General features: G+C 36.7%; 1 protein-coding gene and 1 pseudogene across 6 annotated transcripts in view; one reads left to right on the top strand and one right to left on the bottom strand.

Moving 5' to 3' along the window:
- The window catches only part of RPGR (retinitis pigmentosa GTPase regulator), a 73,515-nt gene extending 47,938 nt beyond the window's left edge, over positions 1-25,577 (top strand). For 2 of the 5 annotated variants that reach the window (XM_043459071.1, XM_043459067.1), the window contains 4 exons: positions 2,096-2,230; positions 3,800-3,857; positions 5,148-5,236; positions 13,838-14,496. In XM_043459071.1, coding sequence (XP_043315006.1) covers positions 2,096-2,230; positions 3,800-3,857; positions 5,148-5,236; positions 13,838-14,044 — 489 coding nt within the window. In that variant the 3' untranslated portion in view covers positions 14,045-14,496. Of the gene's footprint in view, positions 1-2,095; positions 2,231-3,799; positions 3,858-5,147; positions 5,237-9,025; positions 9,154-13,837; positions 14,497-25,419 lie in introns of those variants that run through there. The other 3 variants (XM_043459068.1, XM_043459070.1, XM_043459069.1) reach the window with 3 other exon arrangements.
- On the bottom strand, positions 20,571-22,011 carry LOC122435139 (annotated as a pseudogene). Its single transcript, XR_006267595.1, has one exon. The product of XR_006267595.1 is annotated as a dnaJ homolog subfamily A member 1-like (transcript).
- Positions 25,578-26,374: the final 797 nt, after the last annotated feature.

Consider the following 26,374-nt stretch of genomic DNA (forward strand, 5'->3'; position numbering starts at 1 on the left):
TTTTCTTCCATCTTCAATATCAAAATGGCTACACAAAAATTCACCAATTTTGATAAGTTTTTTTAATGTATGCTGATATGATAGCCATCACAATACAATCTAGCAAAATTGTTTTGAATGAAGTTAAAGACAACTAAGTGCTACTAGAGCCATCTTATGGGGGAAAAAAAAGAACCTTTTGGCCAACCCAGTAGTTTATTATTAAAAAAAGCAAGATGTCTTGCTTCTAAAATCAGGTAAAACTCCATGTTTCTTTTCATAAGAGCATGATATCCTATGGTTACATTAATACCTTAGTAGACTAGCACAGTTACAATTGATCCAGGTCCTAGATTATCCAAACTGTCCAAGAAATGAGGACTTTGATGGGACACAGCTCACTGCTCCTCCCTCTGGGAGATAAGTGAGCAGAGTCTGAAGTTCTCTGTCTCAAGAGCTCTGTTCCTTTCTGGTTGGCCTTCAGATAATGTACATTTATGAATACATCTACTTATCAGACCTAAGTCTTAACTCTAGTAATCTTGTTTCCCATTCTCTTCCAAGGTAAAGTGATCTCTGATTATTTTATTTAACTGTCATGTGCATTTGGCTAGCCATAATATAGAAGTCACTTAAAGGGGAAAGCATGCAGAAGAAAAAGAAAGCTTTAGGAGTCCTTGGTAAAGGGTAGCAACTTTGTCATGAACCCTAGCCAACCTAAACATGTAGCACATCCTTCAGTGTAACTCTCTACCCTGTTGCCTTCTCCTGTATTCCCCTCCTGAGTGCACTACCTCATGACCTTGATTAGCTGAAATTAAGCCCTCCCACAGTAGCTTCTGAAACTCTTTATTACAATCTCAAGGCTTCACTTCTGGATTGCTTGTCCTCAGTGGGAGTGCTGTCAGGCCATACCCTTAGTGCTACTGGCCTGAGGATGCCACTTCTATGTGTTACTGAGGTGTGAAATACATTCTTTCCCTAGCCTGAGCTCTCACAATTTATATTTTTTGCCAGGGAAAAAAAAGTGAGTTAATTATTAGAGACATTCTTTTCTAACCACCCAATAAAGATTCTGTCAGGTGTCAGGCTTCTCCTTAGCCAAAGAGCCACTAGGAAGGTGACCATGAGCAGCTAGTTACAGTGTTGAAGGGATATAAAGGACTTATATGGTCTCAGGCAAATATGGCTAAGGTGAACTTTGTAAAAACATTCTTCAAAGGAGTGAATGGCACAGATTACTTACTGTGGTTTAGGGGCCTAAAACTACCTGTTTTAGGGGCCATTGTGCCTTTAGTGAAGTGCATAAATGAAAAATGTAGGTAAAAATGTCCAATAAAGAGTCCAGTCTCTTAGTGACAATAAATAAGCAGTTTTCCACCCAAAACATGAAATGGCAAAAAATATATAATCAATATAGAATAAAGGGTAAAACTAATATTTTCTGCCTTTAACGAGCATTACATGATTTATTATCAGTCTACCAAATCCGTAGACAGGCTATTTTATAATTTGGATTAACAGGACAGGAGCCAGATGGACAAAGTTCTGCCTCTGTTTGGTTTTCCATCTGCTTCAAAAAACCAAGAACAAACCACTTAAACTGCCTATGTCCCTTTTATCTTTTTCCCAGAATGTAAGTAATTATAGTTACCTCTCTCTTGGATACTGGTGAATTATACTTCTGAAGTGATCTTAAATCCCTATGTTTTGGGAAATGAACATAGTATATACATATGATTAGATTATGTTATAATGCTACAGTATGCTAGAAAGCTTTTGAACTTCTCTAATATTTAAAAGCATTCTTTTGAGACAGCCCAGAAAGCATTTTGTTTTTCCATTTTAACCTTACTGTAGGTGCAGAAAAGAACTTTGGGAACCCTAGTCATTGAAAGTGTTGAAATAGAGTAACATGTATAAAATCCTCAGTAATATAGTAATTTGATATGGGGCAAGGATTATTCAGTATTTTACTTCTTTGACTTTCATATTTGAATTCATAGTCTGTGTGTTCTCTGAAATGGTGTAAATTATTTATGACAGCAATATCACATCTCTTATTTTGTTAAGAAAGAAAATTTTAACTCTTCCTTGATTGTCAATTTTGTCACAGGATCACGAACTTCTCAAAAATGAAGACCTGGTTGAGGTAACTGGTGAATATACAGAAGGCAAGAAGAAAGATACCGAAGACAATAACAGTGTTCCTGAAGACAATCACAGTGACACTGACAACTCAGTTAAAAAGGTATTGACAACCGTTGAAAATGTATGATGATATGTGCTTAAATCCTGAGATCCTGCTCAAGAAAAAGCTTATGGGTCTCCTGGTCTCTGCAGAGGGCAGATTCCAACTTCCATGGAGAACAGAAATACTTCTGTGAATGACATTGTTCATGTGCTGTAGGACAAAACTTAGGCAGATTTATGAATCAGGCACCTTTTTTTTCCCTCTAGCATTCTTTCCACACTTCTTGGTAGCATTCCGTTCTTCAGATGAGTGAAAGTAAATTAATATGGGCCAGTATAGTACACTCTTGAGAAATTAACCAAGAGATTCAGTACCAGGTCCTTGAAATGATAAAATTACAACATTAGCAGCCCAGTACTAGTGGCAGAAATGGGATGTGTATGTGCACACACACACACACGTGTATTTTTACATGGCCATGGACAAATGAAAGTTGTTCACAGCAGTGTTTGAGGTTGTGATTGGTTCTGCACAGGTGTGGTCTGGGAGAAAGTATTTATAGGAGGAATGGGAGGAGGCCTCCATGAGGAAAAGAAAGTCATACTGAAAGTGGAGCTAGAGATGCCGAAACCATCTCTTCCAATAGGCAGATTTCCCTGAGTGAACCTGCTAGGAGACAAGTGGTAGGTTTGAAATCATTCATTTTCTAGCACTACTCTGGATTCATTTCAGAGGTATGGAATTCAGAAACCCAAACCGAATGATACTGTATTGATTCATTTTCATTTCATTTTTTAGATTGGTTGCAAAGAGCTCTGAGTTAATCATGCCATCTCATTAATGAAACACTACCATCACTTGTCTGTGCGAGGCTTTTCTCTCTTTATTTAAATTGATTCCCTTTGAGCCCCACATTCCCCTTTTCCTTAACATGCTGCTGCTGCTGCTAAGTCACTTCAGTCGTGTCCGACTCTGTGCGACCCCATAGACGGAAGCCTACCAGGCTCCTCCGTTCCTGAGATTCTCCAGGCAAGAACACTGGAGTGGGATGCCAACATAGACAACCATTAAAACATGCTTTCCTTTTATTTGAATGTATATTTGTAAAACATGTACTGTTTTGTATGTATGTATTTTTAACTTACGAAATGGTATTGTGCTCTAGAGGTCATTCTCTCCCTTACTTCTTTTTCCGAGACTCCTTTCACTGAGGGAAAAATACATTCTAGCAGTTATTGTTTTCTTTCAGAATAAGGGGAAAATTCTGTTTTATAAGGAATATTTATGAGTTCCAGGTATGGTGGTCCCTGAAATTATTTAGTATAGAATTCATTAAACTCCAATTTGACATTATAAAATGTTGAGCTAATTCATATACCAATCAATGTTCCTGAATCTTCTTTGAGTAGAATTCTTGAATATACACTTCTTGTTAATCATACAGTTTTATGCTAGCGAAGGACATTAGCAATTATCTAAGGCAAGAGTCCAGCAAAGAGAAGTAATTGTCACACGTTTATGTTATTAGCTAGAGACCGACTCTAGAACTCTGCTTAAAACCAAGACTAGGTTTTCTAGCCCAGCACAAATATGTTTCTTATTATATTGTTTCTTTATTGTTTACAGGATGAAAGACTCAACCAAGAAGAACGAGCCATTCATGAATACAATGAAAATCCAAAAGGTGTGAGCATATTTGACTTCAAAAGCATACTTTTAAAAAGGCTAGATATGTAGCATACTACATTCATATGTACCTATATGTATACATATATGTGCTGTAACTAAGCACATAGCTTACACACATATATTCTATTGTACACTTTTTATTGTCACATGACCCTCATAAACTATGAAGTATGTGGCACAGTATTACGTGTTCTCATTGATCACCACCATGGCTTCTTTACATGGAAATATTCCCATCACTCATGGCTGCTCATGTGTCAGTGTTAAGTGATTTAGAACAGCATTTTTACTACTTGTTTTTTTCAATCAGTACTATGAAGTTGGGCATTTGTCCCAGATCCCCATTTATATGTCTGGTGAGCACTGCCAGACCCTGTCACCAATGTCCATGCTGGCCTAGAGCCACAGCAAGCCATCCAGTTATTTCCCCCAGAGCCTAGACCTGAGTCTTTGATGGTACCACAGGCGCTTCAGAGGAATCCTTTCCCACGCCTTGCTGCTGGTGTCAGAGAACAGGTGCCGCAGAACAGAAGAGACTATGACTGCCCTTGAGACCTGCAGTTTCTACACCCAAACCATTGGTGTTTTTGCTCTATGAGCCCTATATTGTTTTCCATACCATAACATCACTGTGTGCTTTTGCTGCAGTGTCATTACAAATAACTCTCCATAGTAGTGCATATCTCATCTGAATTTAAGCAAAAGAAGGAGTAGTTCCCCTAATACTTTTTTCCTTCTAACTTCTGCAGAAAGATAGTAAGTTTTAAAATATTTTAAGCAAAATGTTAAAATATTTGTCATTGCTAAGTATTCTACATCCTATAACCTAAAGTGTTAAAAAGAAATTAAATTTCAGATTTAGGCTGTTGATAATATAAAATTAGAAGAATACACATGCTTCATGAGTATACTTGCAAGATCATTATTCAGCTATGTAACATACGGATTAATATGAAACACCAAAAGATATAACATGTCCATTTGGGTACAGATAATTTCATTACAACTAAGTTTATTATTTTAAAAGGTACTTTATATTTTACAGAAGTCTTCCCTAACATTTACAGTTATCTTTGCTATATTTGGGTACTGATCATCTAAACATTTACAGCATTGGTTAGGTCATTCTGATAATTTTGCCTTAACTTTTCAAGAAATATGCAGTTGTCCACTACTCTTTAGTATTACCCCATAATTCATGGTTGATAGTGTTTCACAGAAAGCAGCAGGACTTTTCTTTTTCTCATTAGTTAGAAAAAATATTTCATAATATATCCTATCATAGGAAATATGTGTGATCGTGCCAAGAGTAGTTCTTCAGAAATCCTGGAAGATAGTGAATCAACACCAGCTAAAGACATAAAAAAATCGAAGGTAAGTGAAATGAATTTTTCATTTAGTGTTAAGGCCAAAGTATTGAATTGCTTCTTCTACTTCTATATAATGATCCACATAATTTAACTCCCTTAATATGAGTTTTGGTGGCCCAAGAACATGTGATGAATTCCAGGTGATGTTTCACATTTTTAACGTGCCTATTGACTTGTTGGACGTTATGATTCAAGATTCTGATTCAAGTTGCTCTGCCAAAATGTAATAGCATGTTCCTTTCAATCATCCCATGCATACTGATTTATCATACAGGAAAAGATACGTTAAAGAACTCTATTGCTTAATTATAAGAGTATAATATCCTGAGAGTCTAGAAGAGAGTAAGGCTGAGTAAGACAAGAAATAGTATGGATAAAAAAAACTGATGATTGTGCTTAGAAGACAGCATGCTACTTCAGTGTCTCCTGACTGATACTTGTTTTGGAGTTTTTACAAGTCTGATAGATACGTTTCTTCTTCTTGGAAGTAAATTAGTCTTTCTACTTGAAGAAGAACTTTATTTAATCATGAGACCACATTTCCAGGTAGAAGTGTTAGAAGGAAACATGGAAGACAAGAAAAATGAAAAGCTTTGTTAAATTCTTATTCAACCTTAGGTCTCAGCTTAAATGTCATTTCCACAGAGGCCTTTTGTGACCAACAGCACTTACTTAAATTATGTCTCATTATTATTCTCTTACATAGCACCCTTTTTCTTATACTTCTTAGTGTTTGTCACAGTTCGCAATTACAGAGTCATTTGTATATTTGTTTACTTTATGTCTCTGTCTCCCCACTGGCCTTCAGCTCCATGGGGACAGAAACTATTTTCTGTTTTGCTTTCTAGTAGTGCACATCATAGTTTCTGGTATATGGCAAATGCTCAGTAAATATTTTTGGTTGACAATGAATTGTAAAATGTAAGGGGGTAAGAAAAAGGAAAGAATGAAGGTAAAGCCAGGAGCCATCGTTAGGGTAGTAAACAGTCGTCTTTTGCCATCTTTGTGGGTAATATGCCACTCTGAAATTTCTTTCAGAATTACTTCAGAAATGTCAACAGTTATTTTAGCCCAAATATCCATATTGTTATCTTTTACTAAAAATTTTTTCATGACCATTTTTGTCTTTCTAAAAGTATCTTATAAGTTTGGATTACTGTACCTAAGGATGTCTTTGACCTGGCTCAAAGGACACTTCAGAATTATTATCCTTTTTAGAATCATAATGAGCATCGCTAGAACATCAGGATTTAGGAACTTCCTAGATTTTCTGTCTAGTAGAACAGAACATTTAACAGATACTCCACCACTACACTTTGTAGCTTTCCTGTGAAAACTTTTTTCAGTTATAAAGAGCTCAGGGAGAGAGTCTGGCAAAGAAAATCAAATATGAGGGAGAAGGATGAAAAGTAAAGGAGTCAGGAGACATGAGAACCCAAGGAGAGGAAAAGTGAAACAAAGCAGCAAAAAAAAAAAAAACTGAAACACACCTCTGACCAAATGAAAATGCTTATTCTAGAATACGTGGTCGAGTTTAGGGAATGTTTCAGGCTCTCCAGTCTTCAGCATTGTCGATAGATGGTAGCATTTGAATACACGGGACAGGGTAGGCCTGAGCCAGAGAAGGAACACTGTGTGGCAGGCGCCTGTAACAGCGGGCCAAGCAGGGAGCCCCGCCAGCCCACACGACAGAGGTGAGGCCGGGCCAGGATACAGAGTGCCGGGCTGACGAATTCAGTCTCAAGGTTTGATTCTGCTTAATTTCTCATTTATACCTAATGGAAAAATATAATTCAGTAAGTATACATGTTAAAGAAAAGAAACAAAAGGTAATGGAAATTATATTTTTAAAAGTCAAGCAGTAATAAATATACTTCGAACTTAAAGAGTAGGCTGTTATTCTGTATATTTTAAAAAGGAAGTAGATGATTTGGATGAGATTTTTTCCAATCCTTCCCACATGATATATTTTAATTTACAATGTCTCTAACCTGTTTGTACCATCTAAGCCAAACAAATCAAACTGTTTTTAAAACTTGGGAAGTAAATGATGCATTAACTCATATCAAAATAATTAGGTGTTTGAAATTTTACATCCCTTCCCTTAATTAGACAGCCACTCCAGAGATAATCTAAAAAACAAAAAAGAAAAGAAATAATTACACTCTTGGTGTCTGCAAGACGGAATTCACCATTGAATTTTGTTTTGATGATTTTAAATGTTTCGGATAGCCAGGTTAGGACCCATGATTTTAATTGGTGGCAGAGATTTTTGATGATTGTTATATCTGGAAATTGCCAAATACGCTTTTCTAAACTGTCCCAAATTTGGATCCACAGTTAGCCACTAAGAAAAATGTGTTATTGGCTTAATTTCCACCTAAGTAAGCTAATGAAAAAAGCAGGAAGCTTCTTAGCCATTAATAATAATTTTTTCCCATCATGAAATTAGTTTATTCATGTATTTATTTAGCATATATTTACTGGAAGCCTCTTATGTGCCAGGCACAAGGCTGAAAGCTGCAGGTATACAGAGGTTAAAAAACCACTGCTGTCCCTCAGAAACTAGCTAGAACATGGCAGATTCCTGGATAATTCCCCATACCGGTGCAGTCAATTGATTTCTTATTTATTGTCATGACTGTAAATAACAAGAAGCTGAGATGAGAATTTCTCCACCAAAAATTATGTATGTGGGGTCTTACCTTTCCTGATGGCTTCCTTTTCTCTGATACTATGCTTTATTCACCATGGCAGCACAACTCAGCACGTTTGCCCCAAGTACACAGCTTTACTGTGTTGTGAAGAAAATCTTAGGTCAATTACACTTACAGTTTCCTGCTGCTATCAGTTTTCTCAGGCTTAATACATGAGAGGATCTCTTTCATACCCACCCAATAATTACTCCCCTGCTTTTTAAAAATAGCTTTATTTAGATATAATTGACCTAAAATGAACTATGCATTTTTGAAGTATGTAGTATGATTAATTTTAACATAATATATGGCCGTGAAAGCATAATCACAATCAAGAGCGTGAACAGTGCCATCATGAGCATACGGTTCTTTGTGCCTCTTTGTAATCTCTGTCTACACCCCACATCCCCCTGCCATACTCAGCAAATCACTGATAACTGTTTTGAGATTCATCCATGCATGTATCAATAGTTCATTCCTTTATATTGCTGAGTGGTGTTCCATTTTGAGTTAATTTCTTATTGTGGTAAAGGTATGGATTGAAGTTCTTTTTTTTTTTTTTTTTGCATATGGACAATTATTCTAGCATCATCTGTTGAAAAAAAGAAGCCTATCCCTTCTCTACTGAATTGCCTTCATACCTTTTTCAGAAAGCAATTGATTTTTTATGTGTGAACCGATTTCTGGACTCTGTTCCTTTGATCTGTTTATCTTGTGCCAGTACCACACTGTTTGGATGACTATACCTTTAATATAAGTCTTGAAATCAGAAAGTTAGTCCTCCAATTTTGTACGTTTTCAGACATATTTTGGCTATTCTAGACCTTTTGTACTTAAAAATGTGAATTTTTACAACCAATTTGTCAATGACTGAAAAAAAAAATGCCTGCTGAGATTTTGATTTGAAATTATTTTTGAATCTACAGATAAATTTGGGGAGAATTAATATTTTAACAATGTTAAGTCTCTTAATTCATGAACATGACATTTCTCTTACTGATGTCTTTTCAAATTTCTTTTTGCAATATTTTGTTAAATTTTTCTTAACATGGAAGTTGAGGTCACTGATTTAAGACCTTTCTTCTTTTCTCTTTTAGGCTTTTTGTGCTGTAAATTTCCCCTGAAGTACTTGATATGTTGTGTTTTCATTTTTATCCAGTTCAAAATACTTTCTGAGTTCCCTTTTGATTTCTTCTTTGACTCATGGGTTATTTAACTTCTATGTATTTGGGAATTTTTCTGGACTTCCCAGGTGGTGCTAGTGGTAAAGAACCTGTCTGCTAAGGATGAGTAAGAGACCCAGGTTCAATCCCTGGGTGGAGAAGATCCCCTGGAGGAGGGAATGGCAACCCACTCCAGTGTTCTTGACTGGAGAATCCCATGGACCAAGGAGCCTGATGGGCTATAGTCCATGGGATCACAAAGAGTTGGACACGGCTGAAGTGTCTTAGCAAGGCAAGGGATTTTTCTAGTCATCTTTTTGTCATTAATTTCTAATTACATTGTGACTGGATAAATACTTAGTATGAATTGATTCCTTCTAAATTTATTGAGACATGTTTTATCACCCAGAATCAGGTTTATCTCGGTAAGTTGTCATTTGAGAAGAAGGTTGAGAAGAATACTGTTGTTGGGAGGAGTGTTCTATCAGTGGCAATTAGGTCAAGTTGGTCGATAGTGTTGTTCAAGTTTCTTTCCTTCCTGTTTTTCTGTCTACTTGTTCTGTTATTGAAAGAAAAGTATTAAAATCCCTTACTAGAGTTGTGGATTTGCTACTTTTCCTTGTGCTTCTATTAATTTTTGCTTGATGTATCTTAAAGCTGTTATTTGGTTGTATTCTATATAATGTTTAGAATTGTTACATCCTCTGAATTGACTCCGTCATCATGAAATGACTTTCTTTATCCCTAATAATATTCTTTGCTCTAAAATCTACTTGATCTGATATTATATAGACACTTTATAGCTTTTTTTTAATTAGAGTTATCTTTTAACATACTTTACTTTTAAACCATTTGTGATTTAACGTTTGAAGTACATTTGATTTAGGCAACATGTAGATGGGTCTTGCTTTTTTATTTAATCTGAAAATCTCTGCCTTTTAATTGGAGCATTTAGACCCCAGTGGCACTAGAGGTAAAGAACCCGTCTGCCAATGCAGGAGACATAAGAAGTGATAAAGAACCCACTTGCTATTGCAGTAGACGTAAGAGATGCTGGTTTGATCTCTGGGTTGAGAAGATCCCCTGGAAGAGGGCATGACAGCCCACTCCAGTATTCTTGCCTGGAGAATCCCATTGGACAGAGGAGCCTGGAGGGCTACAGTCCATAGGGTAGCAATGAGTCAGACATGACTGAAGCAACTTAGCACGCACGCACATAAATGGGTCCTGCTTTTTTTTTATCTTATCTAAAAATCTCTGCCTTTTAATTAGAGTATTTAGACCGTTTATATTTAATATTTATTTAATATTTAATCTGATTATTGATGCCATTAGGTTTAAGTCTATTTTCTTACCATTGGTAGTATTTTTCTTGGTCCCTAAAAAAAAATGCTACTTTATATTATCAGATATATCTTTTTTTGTTCTTGTATTTTTATTTGTAGTTTAGATGCGTCTCTTGTAAATGCCTATAAGCTGGATTCTGACTTTAAAAGTGTTAACATATACAGTACCTAAAATCTAATGCTAATGAATGTTCCTTTTCCCCAAATATTATCAGGATCTTAGAAGAGTTTTCTATCACCCCTTTCTTCCCATTTTACATATTATTGTATCAAGTATTTTAGTTTTTTAACCTCATCAATCAAATAATGTTATTGTTATACCGCTTTCTTTATTCACCACTCCTTTTCACATCTCACATGTCCTTTCTGTAATGTTGTTTTTATTCTTCCTGAAGAAATCTTTTGGAAGTTACTGTCATAAATTTCTTTCTGTAGTTAACTTTTTCAGTTTCTTTCACTTGAAAATAAATGATATTATGGCTGGTTGACAGTTATTTTCTTTTAGTATCTGCTCCCATTGTTACTATTAAGACATTTGCTTGAGTATATTGTCTGATAATTTCACATATACTCTGTCATTTCTCTCTGGCTGGTTTTTACATTGTCTTTGATGTGCTTCATTTCACTATATGATGCCTAGATGTGAGGCTTTTTTTTTTTTTTTACTTCTAATTCATTATGACTCTTGAATCTGAAAATTCATGTCATTCATCATTTTAAGAAAATTCTTATCCATTATATTTTTGAATATTTCCTCTCTTCTCTTTGCAAGTCAAATATAATAAAACTTTTCATTCTGTTATCTGTGTCTTTTAAATATTACTTTAATATTTTCTATATCTAAGTGATATTTGGGGAATTTCAGGGCTTGTCTTTTTCACAGTTATCTTTTCATCTAAAGACTAATCTGCTATTTAACCTCCCTATTGAGTTTTAATTTCGGTTATCTTTCACATTTTGAAGTGAGATATTCTATTCCAACTCTTTTTCAAATCTATCTGATATTACCTTGTTTTATGTTTGTGTTTTTTATTATAGTCCTGTAAGTAATGTAAGCATACTTATTTTGTATTCTGTATATAGTTATTCCAATGTCAAACATCCTCCAGAGTCTAAACCTGTTTGTGGCTTTGGCTCACTTGCTAATGGTCTTTTGTTTCCTTCTGTATTTTTAAATTTGGATTGTGAGTTCATGTTTAACCAGGACTTTTTGTAGAAATGCTTTAAAGCTTAGATTAGGGTAAGTCAATCCATAGAGAATTTGTATAAAATTCTGTTAGCTCCGCTTAGTGTTACCGTTCCAGGACCATTTTCAGTTAATGTCTCAGTTAAGAGTTTCCCATGATTACTGTACATGTGAACTCCAAACTCACGTTAGGAAAACATTGTTAAGCTGAGAGAGATGTTATTTTGTTATCTTCCAATATTTGTAGATAGACTTACATTAAAGGCCTAGTCCTTAGAGGGCCCCCACTTTACACAGGAGTCTCAGTTCTAGTTCTCCACATTTTGTGAGATCAAATCATTAAAATCCAAGAGTTATGAGATCAATAAATAACATTTCAATACTCAACTTATCTCTGAGGCTTCCTGCTCCCTCTTCATTTTTTGGCCCATGGGAATTTCCCTTCATTTTTATGTGAGCTTGCCTACACAGTATAAAATTATATTTTGTATACTTCTTCAGCATTTCTTAGTTATTTTGTAGTGGCAGAATTTTTCAAGATGTGTATTCCTACACAATAACAGGAACATTTAACAGGAACATTGCATTTTAGTTCGTAGACTCTTTTTCTAGACTCTTGACTTTTTGGGTTAGAACTTTTCATTCTCATTCCTCCATTCTTTAAAGGTAAGCTAAGCTATTAATATTTGTTGTTGATCAGTCACTCAGTCGTGTCTGACTGTGCGACCCCATGGACTTCAGTACACCAAGCTTCCCTGTCCTTCACCATCTCCCAGAGTTTGCTCAAACTCATGTCCATTGAGTCAGTGATGCCATCCAACCATCTCATCCTCTGTTCCGCCTTCTCCTGCCCTCAGTCTTTCCCAGCATCAGGGTCTTTTCTAGTGAGTCAGCTCTTTGCATCAGGTGGTGAAAGTATTGGAGCTTCAGCTTCAAGCATCAGTCCTAAAATGAATATTCAGGGTTGATTTCCTTTAGGATTGACTGGTTTGATGTCCTTGTTATCCAGGGAATCTTAAGAGTCTTCCCCAGTACCACAGTTTAAAAGCATCAGTTCTTTGGCACTCAGCCTTCTTTATGGTCTGGAAACAGTGATAGACTTTATTTTCTTGGGCTCCAAAATCACTGTGGATGATGACTGTAGCTATGAAATTAAAAGACACTTGCTCCTTGGAAGAAAAGCTATGACAAACCTAGACAGTGTATTAAAAAGCAGAGACATCACTTTGCCAACAAAGGTCTGTATAGTCAAAGCTATGATTTTTCCAGGAGTCATGTACAGATGTGAGATTTGGACCATAAAGAAGGCTGAGCTATTATTTTTAGCACCATTTTAATTTCTGAAAGAGCCAGGTCTTGGGGTGCTTTTTTGGTTTTGGCATCATGTCAAAACCATTATTTGGATTGCCATTCTTTAGGAACCCTGTTTTCTCTCTGGCTAAATCCTCAAAGGCCTTAAATCATTTGGCACTTTTCAGTTATCATCTTCCTTGATGTGTCTTGCGTGTGCCTTGATGGCCACTCTCTTCTTGGCCACTTCTCCTCCTCTGATTTCTGAGATCCTTCTTTATGCTGATTTTGTTCCTAGAAAACTCAGTTCCCAGTGCTGGCTCCTCTTCCTCTGCTTCCCTTTACACTAGGCATTTCCTCTGTTTCTTTTCTTCTTCTGTCTCTTCTGCCCACCTGGAGTCCCTGGGTTATGAGGTACTTTGATCTCTTCAGCTGTTAGCTGCATTCTGCCTGCTGTAGCCCTGGCCCTGCCTGGGCCATAGGTCCATGCGTTGAACTGCCTACTCAGACCCCTGGGGCTCCCACTCATTTGGCAGCAGTAACATTTTGCCAGAAATTCTGATCTATAAGGAACGGGGAGGTGTGTCCTCCTGTAGAATATCTCGGTTTTCATCTTTTTTCCTCTTATAACAAAACAAAGTAAAATTAGTTCTTTGAAGAAAAATGACATATAACAAATAGCAGATATCAATACTACTGATAGTGTTGAAGTGTAAACCCCAAAAGGTCTTGTTTTAGGGAAGAATCATGATAGCAATTGGTAAAAGAAAAAAGGCTGGCGGATGCTGAGAATGTACCATTGTGGTGCCTCATAAAAATGTGATGAAATAATGTTAAGACTTATTGAAAATTATACCCTCTAAATACTATTAAGTAACTGTTTCATTTACTGAAGTGAATTCTCTGCGTGTGTTTTTTTCCTAGATTTTCCTCTTTAAAAGAATGTCATTGACGAGTCAGAAAATTATGCAGATTAATAATGAGCCACTCCCAGAGATAAAACCAATAGGAGACCAAATAGCTTTTAAAAGAAATAAGAAAGATGCCAACCCGAACCACATGGGGCAAAATCATCAGGATACCTCACCCCCCAATATGGAGAGAAGGTCAAAATCTTGTACAATACTTTGAATCTATGTTTGTGTGTTCATGGTCACCAAGCACATTGTAATTTATACTTGAAAAACTTCTTGAGTTCTGAAAGAAATTTCTGATGAAAAACTTTTAAGATATAACTTAATATCTTTTATCTGATTTGAATAGTATGACCAGTTTTGATGTTTATTTAAATACTGACAGTTTTGACAAGCAATTTCAGAATATGTTTATCTCAAGCTCTCCTTCAAGTGTTGTGGCCTTAACTGTTCAGTGTTGCAATATAAAATATATTTTTATATGTGAAAGTTAAATTATAATATTTCATAGTTTTGCTAAACAACTTTATTATAATTTCATAAGACAATATTTGCAACCTCATGACACTGTAACAGTTTTGAATGTATTTGCAATTTTCAAAAACTGAGTCAAAATTGTTTTGAATGAACATATTTTAATAAACTACATCTGGTCAGTTCCACTGTTTACATGGATGAATATGAATAAAATTTGGGGGTACTTGGAGGTATCAGTATACAAAACAGGGGCAAAAATATTAATTTTAAAATACTGAAAGACATAAAATGCATCTACCTTTGAGTAAAGAAAATAGGAGGGCATCTCTGTAAACAGGACATCTTTGTGGAGAAACTGTTGAGGTTTGACATGAAAACACTGCAGGTTATGTGGTGTGATCTGCACTGTTTGACCATGCCACAGATCACCAACCTAGGAGAAGCAGACACAGCCTGGCCAGCTCATTCCAGCTGTCTCTAGCACTGACAGTGGTAACTAGGGTTGGCTCCGCCACAAGAAATAGGAACGGTAGAGCTGCTAAGTCAGGTCGAATAGAAACATTGCTTTCCTATGCTCACAGATGCTACTTTGAGCAACTCAAAAAAAATTGAGCAACTGCCTTCATTTTTCCCATTCTAGCTTCTGACTAAATCATTTTCTTATTCAATCACAGCGACCATTGCTCCATTTGAACAGATAAACTCCATCTTTGTGTTTCATGCACAAGGGCTAAAAGGATGTTAGTCTAGAATAGACCTGATTTTGAAATCTTGCAAAACAGTCTCATACTACATTTAGTAGAATTCTTATATTATTAAAGGTAAATTGAATAAAAAATGTTTGCTGTCGCCACTATAGTACAATATTGTAAGAATACTTCGCCAAAAATATAAACTATAGAAACCAAGTGGAAGTGAAACTCACAAATAATACTAAGACATGCCAAGTGTGATAGGCAAGATATCCTAAAATGGCCCCTGAGGTTCCCGCCTGCTGGTATATGTGCCCTGAGTAATCCCTTCTCCTTGAGTATAGGGGGGAAACTGTGAATATGATGAGCTAGCACTCCATTGCTTATGTTATATTATGTGGAGAAGGTGAAATATTTTGCAGATACAGTTAAAATTCCTAATCAGTTAATGTTAAGCAAAAGAGAGACAATCCTAGGTGGGCCTGACCTAATCGAATTAACCCTATCAAAAAAGCTCTAGATATCAGAGTTGGACAAAGTCACAGCAATTCAAAGCAGTAGAGATGATCTCCTGTTGGCCTTGAAGAAGCAGCCTTGTGTGTGTGTGTGTGTGTGTGTGTGTGTGTGTGTGTGTGAAAGTCGCTTGGTTGTGTTCGACTCTTTGTGACTTCATGGAATTCTTTAGGCCAGAATACTAGAGTGAGTAGCTGTTCCCTTCTCCAGGGCATCTTCCCAACCCAAGGATCGAACCCAGGTCTCCCTCATTGCAGGCTAATTCTTTACTCTCTGAGCCACCAGGGAAGCCCTGAAGAAGCAAACTACCATGTTATAGAGAGAGTCATGTGCTAGAGTGAGACGCCTCTAGGATCTGAAGGTCCTATGTATTCTATAACTGCAAGGCACTGAATTCTTCCAGCAACCAGTGAGCCTGGAAGAGGAATTTAATGCTTATATTTGACCATAGCCCTGGCTGATCCTGATTGCAACTTTGTGAGGCCCTGAACAGAGGACCTAGCTAAGTAGTACCCAGGCTCCTGACCTATGAAAACTACAAGATAATAAATACATGTCGTTTTAATCCACTAAGTTTATGGTAAATTGTTATGCAGCAGTGAAAGCTAATATCAGTTTTATTCTGGGAAAGGGCCTCAGATTAGAAAGTTGGAAAGTCTTCATCTCGGGAGTGAAGGAATATTTTATTAAATTGGACAAAAAATGCATTTAAATCAGGGATCGCATAACTAAAGTATTTTCAGAGGCTAAACAGATAAGCATATTGGAGCTGCTGCCAATCTGTTCTAGCTGGTAATTGCTATTTCTCAATACTGGGCCCTGTATTGCCAGACACTCAACTGTTTTCAAAAGAAGCTGGAAATGTAGGGTTTTTAAAAATTTATTTATTTTTCAATTGAGGGATGATTGCTTTACAGAATTTGTTGGTTTCTGCCAAACATCTGCATAAATCAGCCATAGGTATACATATGTCTCCTCCCTCTTGAACTTCCTTCCACCTCCCACCTCATCCCACCCCTCTAGCTTGTTACAGAGCCCCTGTTTGAGTTCCTTGAGCCATAGAGCAAATTCCCATTGGCTATCTCTTTTACATATGGTAATGTAAGTTTCCATGTTACTCTCTCCATACATCTCACCCTGGAAATGCGGGGTTTTATATAGGCAGTTCATTCGTGTGCATGTCCATGCGTGCATGCATGTGTATATAAACAGGGAGAACCAAACCGTAGCTGCAGGCCCAATTTTGGCCACAAAGGGCAAATTGTGACCTCAGTTTTAAACAAAGTACATTATTTTGGCAAGAGAATTTTGTTTACAAGGAAAAATATGTTGAAATAATTAATTAGGTCCTGGATTTATCTCAGTTGTAATCTTCCCTTGTTTGGCCTCTGGAAATGAGAGTTAAAAAATTACTTAGAAAGTGATCATTCTGCTAAGAAGGTAATTTTTTGTTGCATACAAATGTATACTAAGCCTTCTTGGGAGTATGGGGAGTTGAGGGAGAATGATGGAATATTATTATCTTGAATATAATGAAGTAAGATATTTCTCCTGGAAGAATCTACATTAAAGTTAAAAGACAACAAACAAGCTTAATAGTAAGCAGTTCCTCCAACAATTGTGATGGATGACTACTTTGGCCTACTGTTAATACACAATCCTAGTCACTGAAACATCAGGAAATAGTATCCTAACCCTAAAAGTATTTACAAAAGTTACAGCAGGAAGTCTTATCTGACCAGGGCAAGCTGCATTCCCAAATTTGCTTTTATTTTCATCTGATATGATATAAATATGTATGTTATGATAGATGAAGTGAAATGAAAGTTGCTCGGTCGTGTCAGACTCTTTGCGACCCCATGGACTGCAGTCCATGGAATTCTCCAGGCCAGAATACTGGAGTGGGTAGCCTTTCCCTTCTCCAGGTATGATAGATGAGATGTCTTAAAGGTAAGGTTAGCAGTGGATTAGAGAGCTATATCTAAATTTAAATGATGGTACTATTTTTACTTTAAGAAAACTTGTCTGATTTAGTGATAAATACCTATCCCAAGGTGAAAAAATGTTTTATATTCTAGAAAAGCTTTTGAAGTTTATCAGAAGTAATCTTCACAAGTAATTTGTTAGAATTTGTCAAAATATTAGCACAATACTTCTAAAATTTTACAGAATTTTCCCTATGAGCTTTTTTCTTATAACAAGTTTTCTTTTATAATTTCTGTCTATCAGTTGCTTAAAATCATTAAAATTCTGTACATAGGAATATTTCAGTTCATATTTTTAGGTAGTTTATAATTTCCAACTTGGCATCAGATTTATATTAACTCCTTAATTGGTATAATTATTTAACTTACTGTATATAGTAATTAAGAATTAACAAAAGTTATATAAAAATGTAAACTAATTTGGGAAAACTTTTTAAGTTGAATTGAAGCTTTCATATTTGAATTGAATATTGATTTACAGTAGTATGTTAGTTTCAGGTCTGCATCAAAATGATTCAGCTATATATGTGTTTGTGTGTATATATTTTAGATTATTTTCCAATATAGGTTACTACAGTATATTGACTATAGTTCTCTGTGCTATATAGTAAATCCTTGTTGCTTAATCTATTTTATGTGCAGTAGTTTGTAACTCTTAATCCCATACTCCTAACTTATCCCTCCCTCCTTCTCTTTCCTCTTTGGTATAACCATAAGTTTGTCTCCAAGGTCCATGAGTCTGTTTCTCTTTTGTATATAGGTTCATTTGTATTATTTTTTAGATTTCCATGTATTGTTGTTTAGTCGCTAAGTTGTGTCCGACTATGTAACCCCATGGACTGTAGCCCATCAGGCTCCTCTGTCCATGGGATTTTCCAGGCAAGAATACTGGAGTGGGTTGCCATTTCCTTCTCCAGGGGATCTTCCTGACCCAGGGATCAAACCTGTGTCTCCTGCAGTGGCAGGCATCAGAAGGTGGATTCTTTACCTCTGAGCCCCCCATATAGTATTTGTCTTTCTCTGTCTGACTTCATTTTAGTGTGATATTCTTTTAGGTTCATCCATGTTGCTGCAGTGGTATCTTTCATTATTTTTTATGGCTGAGTAATTGAGTAATACATATATATCCATTGTTGTTGTTGTTCAGTTGCCCAGTCATGTCCAACTCTTTGTGATCCCATGGACTGCAGCATGCCAGGCCTCCCTGTCTCTCCCCATCTCCCGAAGTTTGCCCAAGTTCCTATCCATTACATTGGTGATGCCATCCAGCCATCTCATCCTCTGATGCCCTCTTCTCCTTCTGCCCTCAATCTTTCCCAGCATCAGAGACTTTTCCAGTGAGTCAGCTGTTTGCATCAGATTGCCAAAATACTTGACCTTCAGCTTCAGCATCAGTCCTTCCAGTGAGTATTCAGGGTTGATTTCCCTTAAGATTGACTTGTTTGATCTCCTGCTGTCTAAGGGACTTTGAGGAGTCTTCTCCAGCACCATAGTTTGGAGGCATCACTTCTTTGGTGCTCTGCCTTCTTTCTGGTCCAGCTCTCACAACTGTACGTGACCACTGGGATGACCATAGCCTGGGCTATATGGACCTTTGTTGGCAACGTGATATCTTTGCTTTTTAACACACTGTCTAGGTTTTTCATAGCTTTTTAACACACTGTCTAGGTTTGTCATAGTTTTCTTGTCAAGAAGCAATCATCTTCTAATTCCATGGCTGCAGTCACCATCCACAGTGATTTTAGAGCCTGAGAAGAGTGAAATCTGTCACTACTTTCACCTTTTCCCCTTCTTTTGCCATGAAGTGATGAGACCAGATGCCATGATCTTAGTGTTTTTTTAATATTGAATTTTAAGCTGGCTTTTTCACTCTCCTCCACCTTCATCAAGAGGCTCTTTAGTTCCTCTTCACTTTCTGCCATTAGAGTGGTATTATCCACATGTCTGAGGTTGTTATTTCTCCTGGCAATCTTGATTCCAGCTTGTAACTCATCCAGTCTGGCATTTCGCATGATGTGCTCTAATTATAAGTTAAATAAACAGGATGACTGTAAATAGCCTTGTTGTTCTCCTTTCTCAATCCTGAACCAGTCAGTTGTTCTGTTCATGGTTCTACTGTTGCTTCTTGACCTGCATACAGGTTTCTCAGAAGACAGGTAAGATGGTCTGGTATTCCCATATCTCTTGAGTGTTTTCCACAATTTGTTATGATCCACATAGTCAAAGGCTTTAGAATAGTCAATGAAACATAGGTAGATGTTTTTCTGGAATTCCTTGATTTCTCTGTGATCCAGCGAATATTGGCAATTTGATCTCTGGTTCCTCTGCTGTGTCTAAACCCAGCTTGATCATCTGGAAGTTCTCAGTTCATGTAATGCTAAAGCCTAGCTTGGAGGGTTTTGAGCATAACCTTACTAGCATGGGAGATGAGTGCAATTGTCCGGTGGTTTGAACATTCTTTAGTACTGCACTTGTTGGGAATTGGGATGAGGATTGACTTTCCAGTCTTCTGGCCACTGCTGAGTTTTCCAAATTTGCTGACATATTGAGTGCATCACATATTAAAATAGCATCATCTTTTGATTTTAAATAGCTCTGCTGGAATTCCATCACCTCCACTATCTTTATTGATCTCCTTGATGGAAAGAATACACAGAGGAACTGTACTAAAAAGATCTTAATGATGTGGCTAGCCACGATGGTATAGTCTTTCACTCAGAGCCAGACATTCTGGAGTGTGAAGTCAAGTGGGCCTTAGGAAGCACTGCTTCCAGTATAGCTAGTGGAGGTGATGGAATTTCAGCAGAGTATGTGATGTACTTTTTTTTATTTTTTTTTTTATTTTTTTTGCCAGTTAAACACAGTTTTAATTTCATAGCTTAACAATTAAGGGTCATACACTGAAGTCAATACATATAACCTGGCATTTCAGTCTAAGCTATTCCATGTACATAGCTGAAATCAATTACAAAGTATGGCCTAACAAATGCTAGGGGTAATTTTTTAAAGTCGTTTTTACAAGTATTAAACTTAATCTTGCACACTGAAGTCATCATACATACAGGAAAGCCAGAGCTTTTATATTCGAGTTTATTCTTCATTTAACTTTTAAACACTACTATAGTTGAATATTAAAACAAAAGCAAGTAGTGAGCATATTATGATTATAGTCCTTCACTCAATCACTACTGCAATAAAACCCCAGCAGTGAGTGTTATTCATGGGCCTACTAAGAGGTCTGACACTGAACACCACCCCGGGGATGATGTTCATCATCCTCATATGCTTCTCCATTGTAATGGCGCCGTCTTTCCTGATTTGGATCAAAGTCCACTAATTCTACCTGGTCCATTTCATCAGTCTCTTCTACTTCCTTCCTCTCAGGCAGAAGTTTTTCCAGCAAAGAGAGTTTATCAGGAGAGAGAAAGCCATTCTCAGGAAAGTATACCTTAAATTCAATGATTAGGCGACCCTTTTCATATGGCCTACGATAAATTGGCATGCCTTCATTTAGCACACACTTGCTATCTCCATGCTTGACGATCTGACCTGGATGAGAAGTGATGACTATGGTTCGGTTGTCAAGAGTAGATATTGGCTTCTGGAAGCCACACAACGCCTCAACCAGCTGTATGTCCATACACATGAAAAGATCTTCTCCTCGTCGAGTAAAAACAGCATGGTCCTTCTGATCTAAAACAATGATAATATCTCCTGGCTCCAGTCCTGGTTCTTGGTCTCCTTCACCATGGAATGTTATCTTCTGGCCATCTTTCATGCCTTTGTCAATATGAACTTCTAGAATTTTCTTTTCTCGAACCATCTTCCTTCCGTTGCAGCTTTTACATCTATCTTTAGGGCTGATCCGCTCCCCATGGCCCTGGCACTCCATGCAGACAGACTGAATTTGCTGAACCATTCCAGGTCCTATCTGATGAATTCTTATTTGCATTCCAGTACCTCAGCAATTGGGACAGCATTCTACCGCTCCTTTCTTACCACCTTGGCCTTCACATTTGTCACAAATCACATTCTTTGTGAGCTAGTTTTCTTGTTGCACCATTATATAAATCTTCTAAAGTTACTGTAAGTTGATGCACAACGTTTTTATCTCTCCTCTCTCTCTGCATCCTGCCTCCTCCTCCGAAAAACATATCAAAGATGTCCATGGGGGAGCCAAAACCACCACCTGCTCCACTTTCTTTAATTGCCTGTTCTCCTCCTTTGTCATATAATTCCCTTTTCTTTGCATCAGAAAGCACTTCGTAAGCTTGAGAAATCTGTTTAAACTTCTCGCCTTCGTTTGGGTTCTTATCAGGGTGGTACTTCAAGGCCAGTTTCCTGTAAGCCTTTTTCAATTCTTCTTGGGTGGCATTGGGTTTGACCCCCAAAACATCATAGTAAGTGGTTTCTTTCACCATTTTCTACAGCCGGTGAGCGGGCCGATGCCGGTGTGGGGGAGTGGGAAGGAGCGCGTTGCTGTGCGCAGCTCGGGCAGCCGCCGCTCCTCCGCCTTTCACCCAGCGTTCTGGAAAGTTCCCTGTACTTTTTTTTAAATTGAAGTATAGTTGATTTGCAATGTAGGGTTAATTTCTATTGTACAGCAGTGAAATAAAATCTGCATTAAATCTGTAGATTGCTTTGGGTAGTGTTGCCATTTTAACAATATTAATTATTTCAATCCAAAAGCATGGGATATCTTTCCATTTCTCTTAATCATCTTCAGTTTCCTTTATCAGTATTTTATCGTTTTCAGCATATAGGTCTTCCACCTCTTGATTAAATTTATTCATATGTATTTTTTGACATTTTTTTAACTTGCTTTTTCTGATATTTAATTGTTAGTGTAAGGAAATATAACTGGTTTCTGGATATTAATCTTGGATTCTGCTACCTTACTGAATTTCTTAGTTCTAATAGATTTTTAGGTTTGTTTTTTGTTTGTGTTTTTGGTTTTTTTGGCTATGCCACACAGCTTGCAAGATCTGAGTTCCCTGACCAGAGATTGAACCTGGGCCACTGCAGTGAAAGCACCAAGTCCTAACCACTGCACCACCAAGGAATTCCCTAGTTCTAATAGTTTTTATATGGAGTCTTTATGATTCTCTATATAGAGTACCATGTCATCTGCAAATAGTAATAGTTTTACCTTTTCCCTTCCAATTTGGATACCTTTTATTTTATTTTTTTCTTGTCTGATTACTGTGGTTAGGACTTCCATTACTGTGTTGCGTAGAAGTAGTGAGAATGGGCATCCTTGTCTTATTCCTGAATTCAGCAGGAAGTCTTTCAGCTTTTCACTTTTGAGTATTATGTTGGCTGTGGGTTTGTTGTAAATGTCTTTTATTATATACAACTATGTTCCCTCTACCGCTTTGGTGAAAGTTTTTGTCACAAATGGATGTTGAATTTTATCAAATGCTTTTCCTGTATCTATTGAGATGATCATGTGGTTCTTTTCTCTTGTTTCTGTGTTATATCACATTGATTAATTTGCATGTCTTGAACTGTTCTTGTGACCCTGGAATGAATCCAACTTGATCATGGTGTATGATACTTTTTATATATTATTGGATTTGTTTTGCTAATATTTTGTTTAATATTTTTGCATCAGTATTTATCAAGGTATTGGCCTGTAATTTTCTTTTTTTGTAGTGTTCTTGTCTAGTTTTGGTATCAGGGTGATGGCTTCATAGAATGAATTTGAAATTTTTCCTTCTTCTTCAATCTTTTGGAATAGTTTAAGAAGCAAGTATAAGTTCTTCTTTGTATGTTTGGTGGAATTTCACAGTGTATCCATCTGTTCCTGGACTTTTGTTTTCAGAGAGTTTTTTTTTTAATTAATGTTTCTATTTTACTTCTGGTGATCAGCCTGTTCAAATTATCTATTTCTTCTTGACTCAGTTTTGGCAGGCTGTATATTTCTAGAAACTTTTTCATTTCTTCTACATTGTCCAATTTATTGGCATAAGTTCATAGTATTCTTTTATGATTTTTTAAAATTTCTGTGGTATTAGTTGTTATTTCTTCTCTTTCAGTTATTATTTTGTTTGTTTGAATCCTCCTCCTTTGCTTTTTGATAAGCCTGCCTAGAGGTTTGTTGGTTTTATCTTTTCAGAAAAAAACAGCTTTTGGGTTTATTGATCTTTTCTATTGCTTTTTATCTGTTTTATTTCCTCTGTAATCTATATTATTTTCTTCTTTCTGCTGACCTTGGGTGATTGCAGTGGGTTGTAGTAGGAGAAGAATGTGACTACAGAGTGATAGTAGGAAGCAGTGTTTTTGGAGTGATGGAACTGTTCTATATCTTGATTTTGGTGGTATTGCCTAAAACTATACATTATAAAAACTGTACACCCAATAAAGGTCAATTTTATTACATTGATTTTTTACAATAACATCAAATACACTTTTTAAAAAACCTAATTCAGTCAAATAAATTAGGTGGACCTTAAATAATGAGACTTGAAAATCTAACTTTTGATCTAAAGGTAAAATTTGGGTTATCCTAGAGTAGTAGTTCTTAGCCAAGGGTATATGTAAAACACAGGAAAGTTTTTCAAATGTGACTGCCTATGATCTACCTGGTTCTGACTCACTAGGTCAAGGCTAGGACTGGTTATGTCTCTTTAAAATAGTTTCCAAGGTAATTATGATCTAACATCAAGTGTAGAATAATTTATTTGAACTGACAAATTATTAGAAAACTTCAGAATGTTATCTCTCACAAGCAAACTACTATAATAATTAGAAGAGATTTCCACATCATTTTCTTTGAAAGATCCTAGTTGTATTAGTCTTAGTAGTTAAATTTCTGTAACAAAGACTCTCCAAATCTGAGTTAACACTGAGTGTTTATTTCTTGGTCATGTCAGAATACACCAGCGGTGTATAGATGACCTTGCTCCACACAGTATTTCAGGAACCTTGTCTCTTATCATTTGGTGGCTTTAGTATTCCCTTGGAGTCTTGCCATCCTCCAGGCCTGGAAGTTGTATATATCACTTATGCCCAGATTCCACTGGCATTCAATGGCATGGGCCCAACTTTCTATAAGGGAAACTGAAAAATGTTGGCTGATTGTGAGCCTAGGAAAACAAGGGCTCTACACAATGGAATATACTTAATCTGTGTGCCAATGGAGGGCATGTCCTTGTATTTTCACAAATAAGAGTGAAGGACTGTGGAATACTTTATACTTTTTATAATTTAAAACTCATTATTAAGATGTTGCCAACAGCATAAAAAGCCAAGTTTCCAAAGCATAGTTGTGTGTTACTAAGAATACTGGAAAATACATAAAAGAGTTTAATTTAGGCTTTGGAGGCCTCCCACCCTATTTCTCAGCCTATTATTGCTTTTGATCACAAGGACCTGCTGACATCACCCCTGATTGTGTCCCTTGTACCCTAGTGAATGGTTTTGCCCTCTAGGTTTTGTTTATCAGCTCTGTTCTTCTGCAGTGTATTCAGTGAAGATCCACACAGATGTGTTTCCTCCCTTCCTAAACTTCCCATGCCGTCATAGGGACTTGAGAAAAATTCACTTATTATGCATTATTACAGTATATAAAACTGTTATCTATATCCACAACATGTGTACTGTATGTCTTAGCACATATGATAAATAGGATGTGGTCAGTGAGATGAGTATCACAGAGGTACTCCAAGAAGAATGCACACGTGGAATGTAACCTTACCCCATTTTTCATTAAGAAAAATGCTAGAAAAGCTTTGGCTTCTGTGGTAGTGATGGCAATAGCATTTGTACATGTGGGAAGAGGTAGAAAGAGGAAGAAATAGAAAAGTAGAAAATATCTATGATCTACTGAAACAGGAGTTTATCCCCTATTTTTATATAAGGGCCTCAACATCAAACAAATGAAATAATCAATACATTTTGTCTGTTTCCTGTGTTTGTAACAGACCCCATTTGCATTGATTTGAAAGCAAGTTTTGTTTCCAAGAAGAGATGGCTTACAAGGGATTTTATGCCTCCTTCCCGCAAAGCTGAATAGAGTAACATAATTGCATGGTATTTGGGCCATCTTTCACAATCATTAATAAAGGGATTACTCCAGCCACAAATATATCAAAGTAAGTATTTTCAAGGGTCAGAAGAGAAAGTACTCCAAAAGACCACACCACAGAGTCTTCAGCATGAGGTCAGTGTCAGAACTCTATCATAGGGTTATGACTTCACAGTGGCAGGATTTTTATTTAGAAAGCCAGCAACGTTTACTTCCAACAAGAATTGAAATATAAGACACAGGGTTCAGACAGTGTGTGGAAGAAGCAATAAAAAAAGGAATAAGAAGTATATGTAAACTGATAAAATCAGTGTCAATTAGGCAGTGGGTGTTTGATTTGCAAGCCTATATGTCGCTTTTTCCTTAAAATTCCCGATTCTGTAGATTTTGAATTCTCAAAAAGAGGCCTAGCTTTCGTCAGGATTGGTATCTAATACTAAGGGGAATGGTCATAAAAGAGAAAATAGAGAAGTTGGAAGAAATGTGACATTTTGTAAACTATAGGCAGTAAAAAGAGGCCTTGAAGGGATTGAAATAGCTATGGTTGAAAGAGAAATGGAAAACCAAATAACGCAAAGAAACATGCACCCCCCGCCCCCGAACCATTTGGATTTAAGCATAGCTGAAGAAGCTGAAGGAGTTTGGTTGCGTAATACAAGCATAGTACATTTTCCTTTGAGCAACTACCTGCCATGCCCAAGTTTCTGAAAATAATACAAATGGTTTTATCAATGATAAAATAGCCTACCAAATGCTCTAAGTCTTGGGGCAAAAATCTGACCTTTCAGAAACTACTGCAGGAAATTTCTTCTTATATTTGTGTAAGGCTCAGTGTAGTTGGAAAATTATTT

This window comes from Cervus canadensis, chromosome X (genome assembly GCF_019320065.1).
Source record: "Cervus canadensis isolate Bull #8, Minnesota chromosome X, ASM1932006v1, whole genome shotgun sequence".
Classification (NCBI taxonomy): domain Eukaryota; kingdom Metazoa; phylum Chordata; class Mammalia; order Artiodactyla; family Cervidae; genus Cervus; species Cervus canadensis.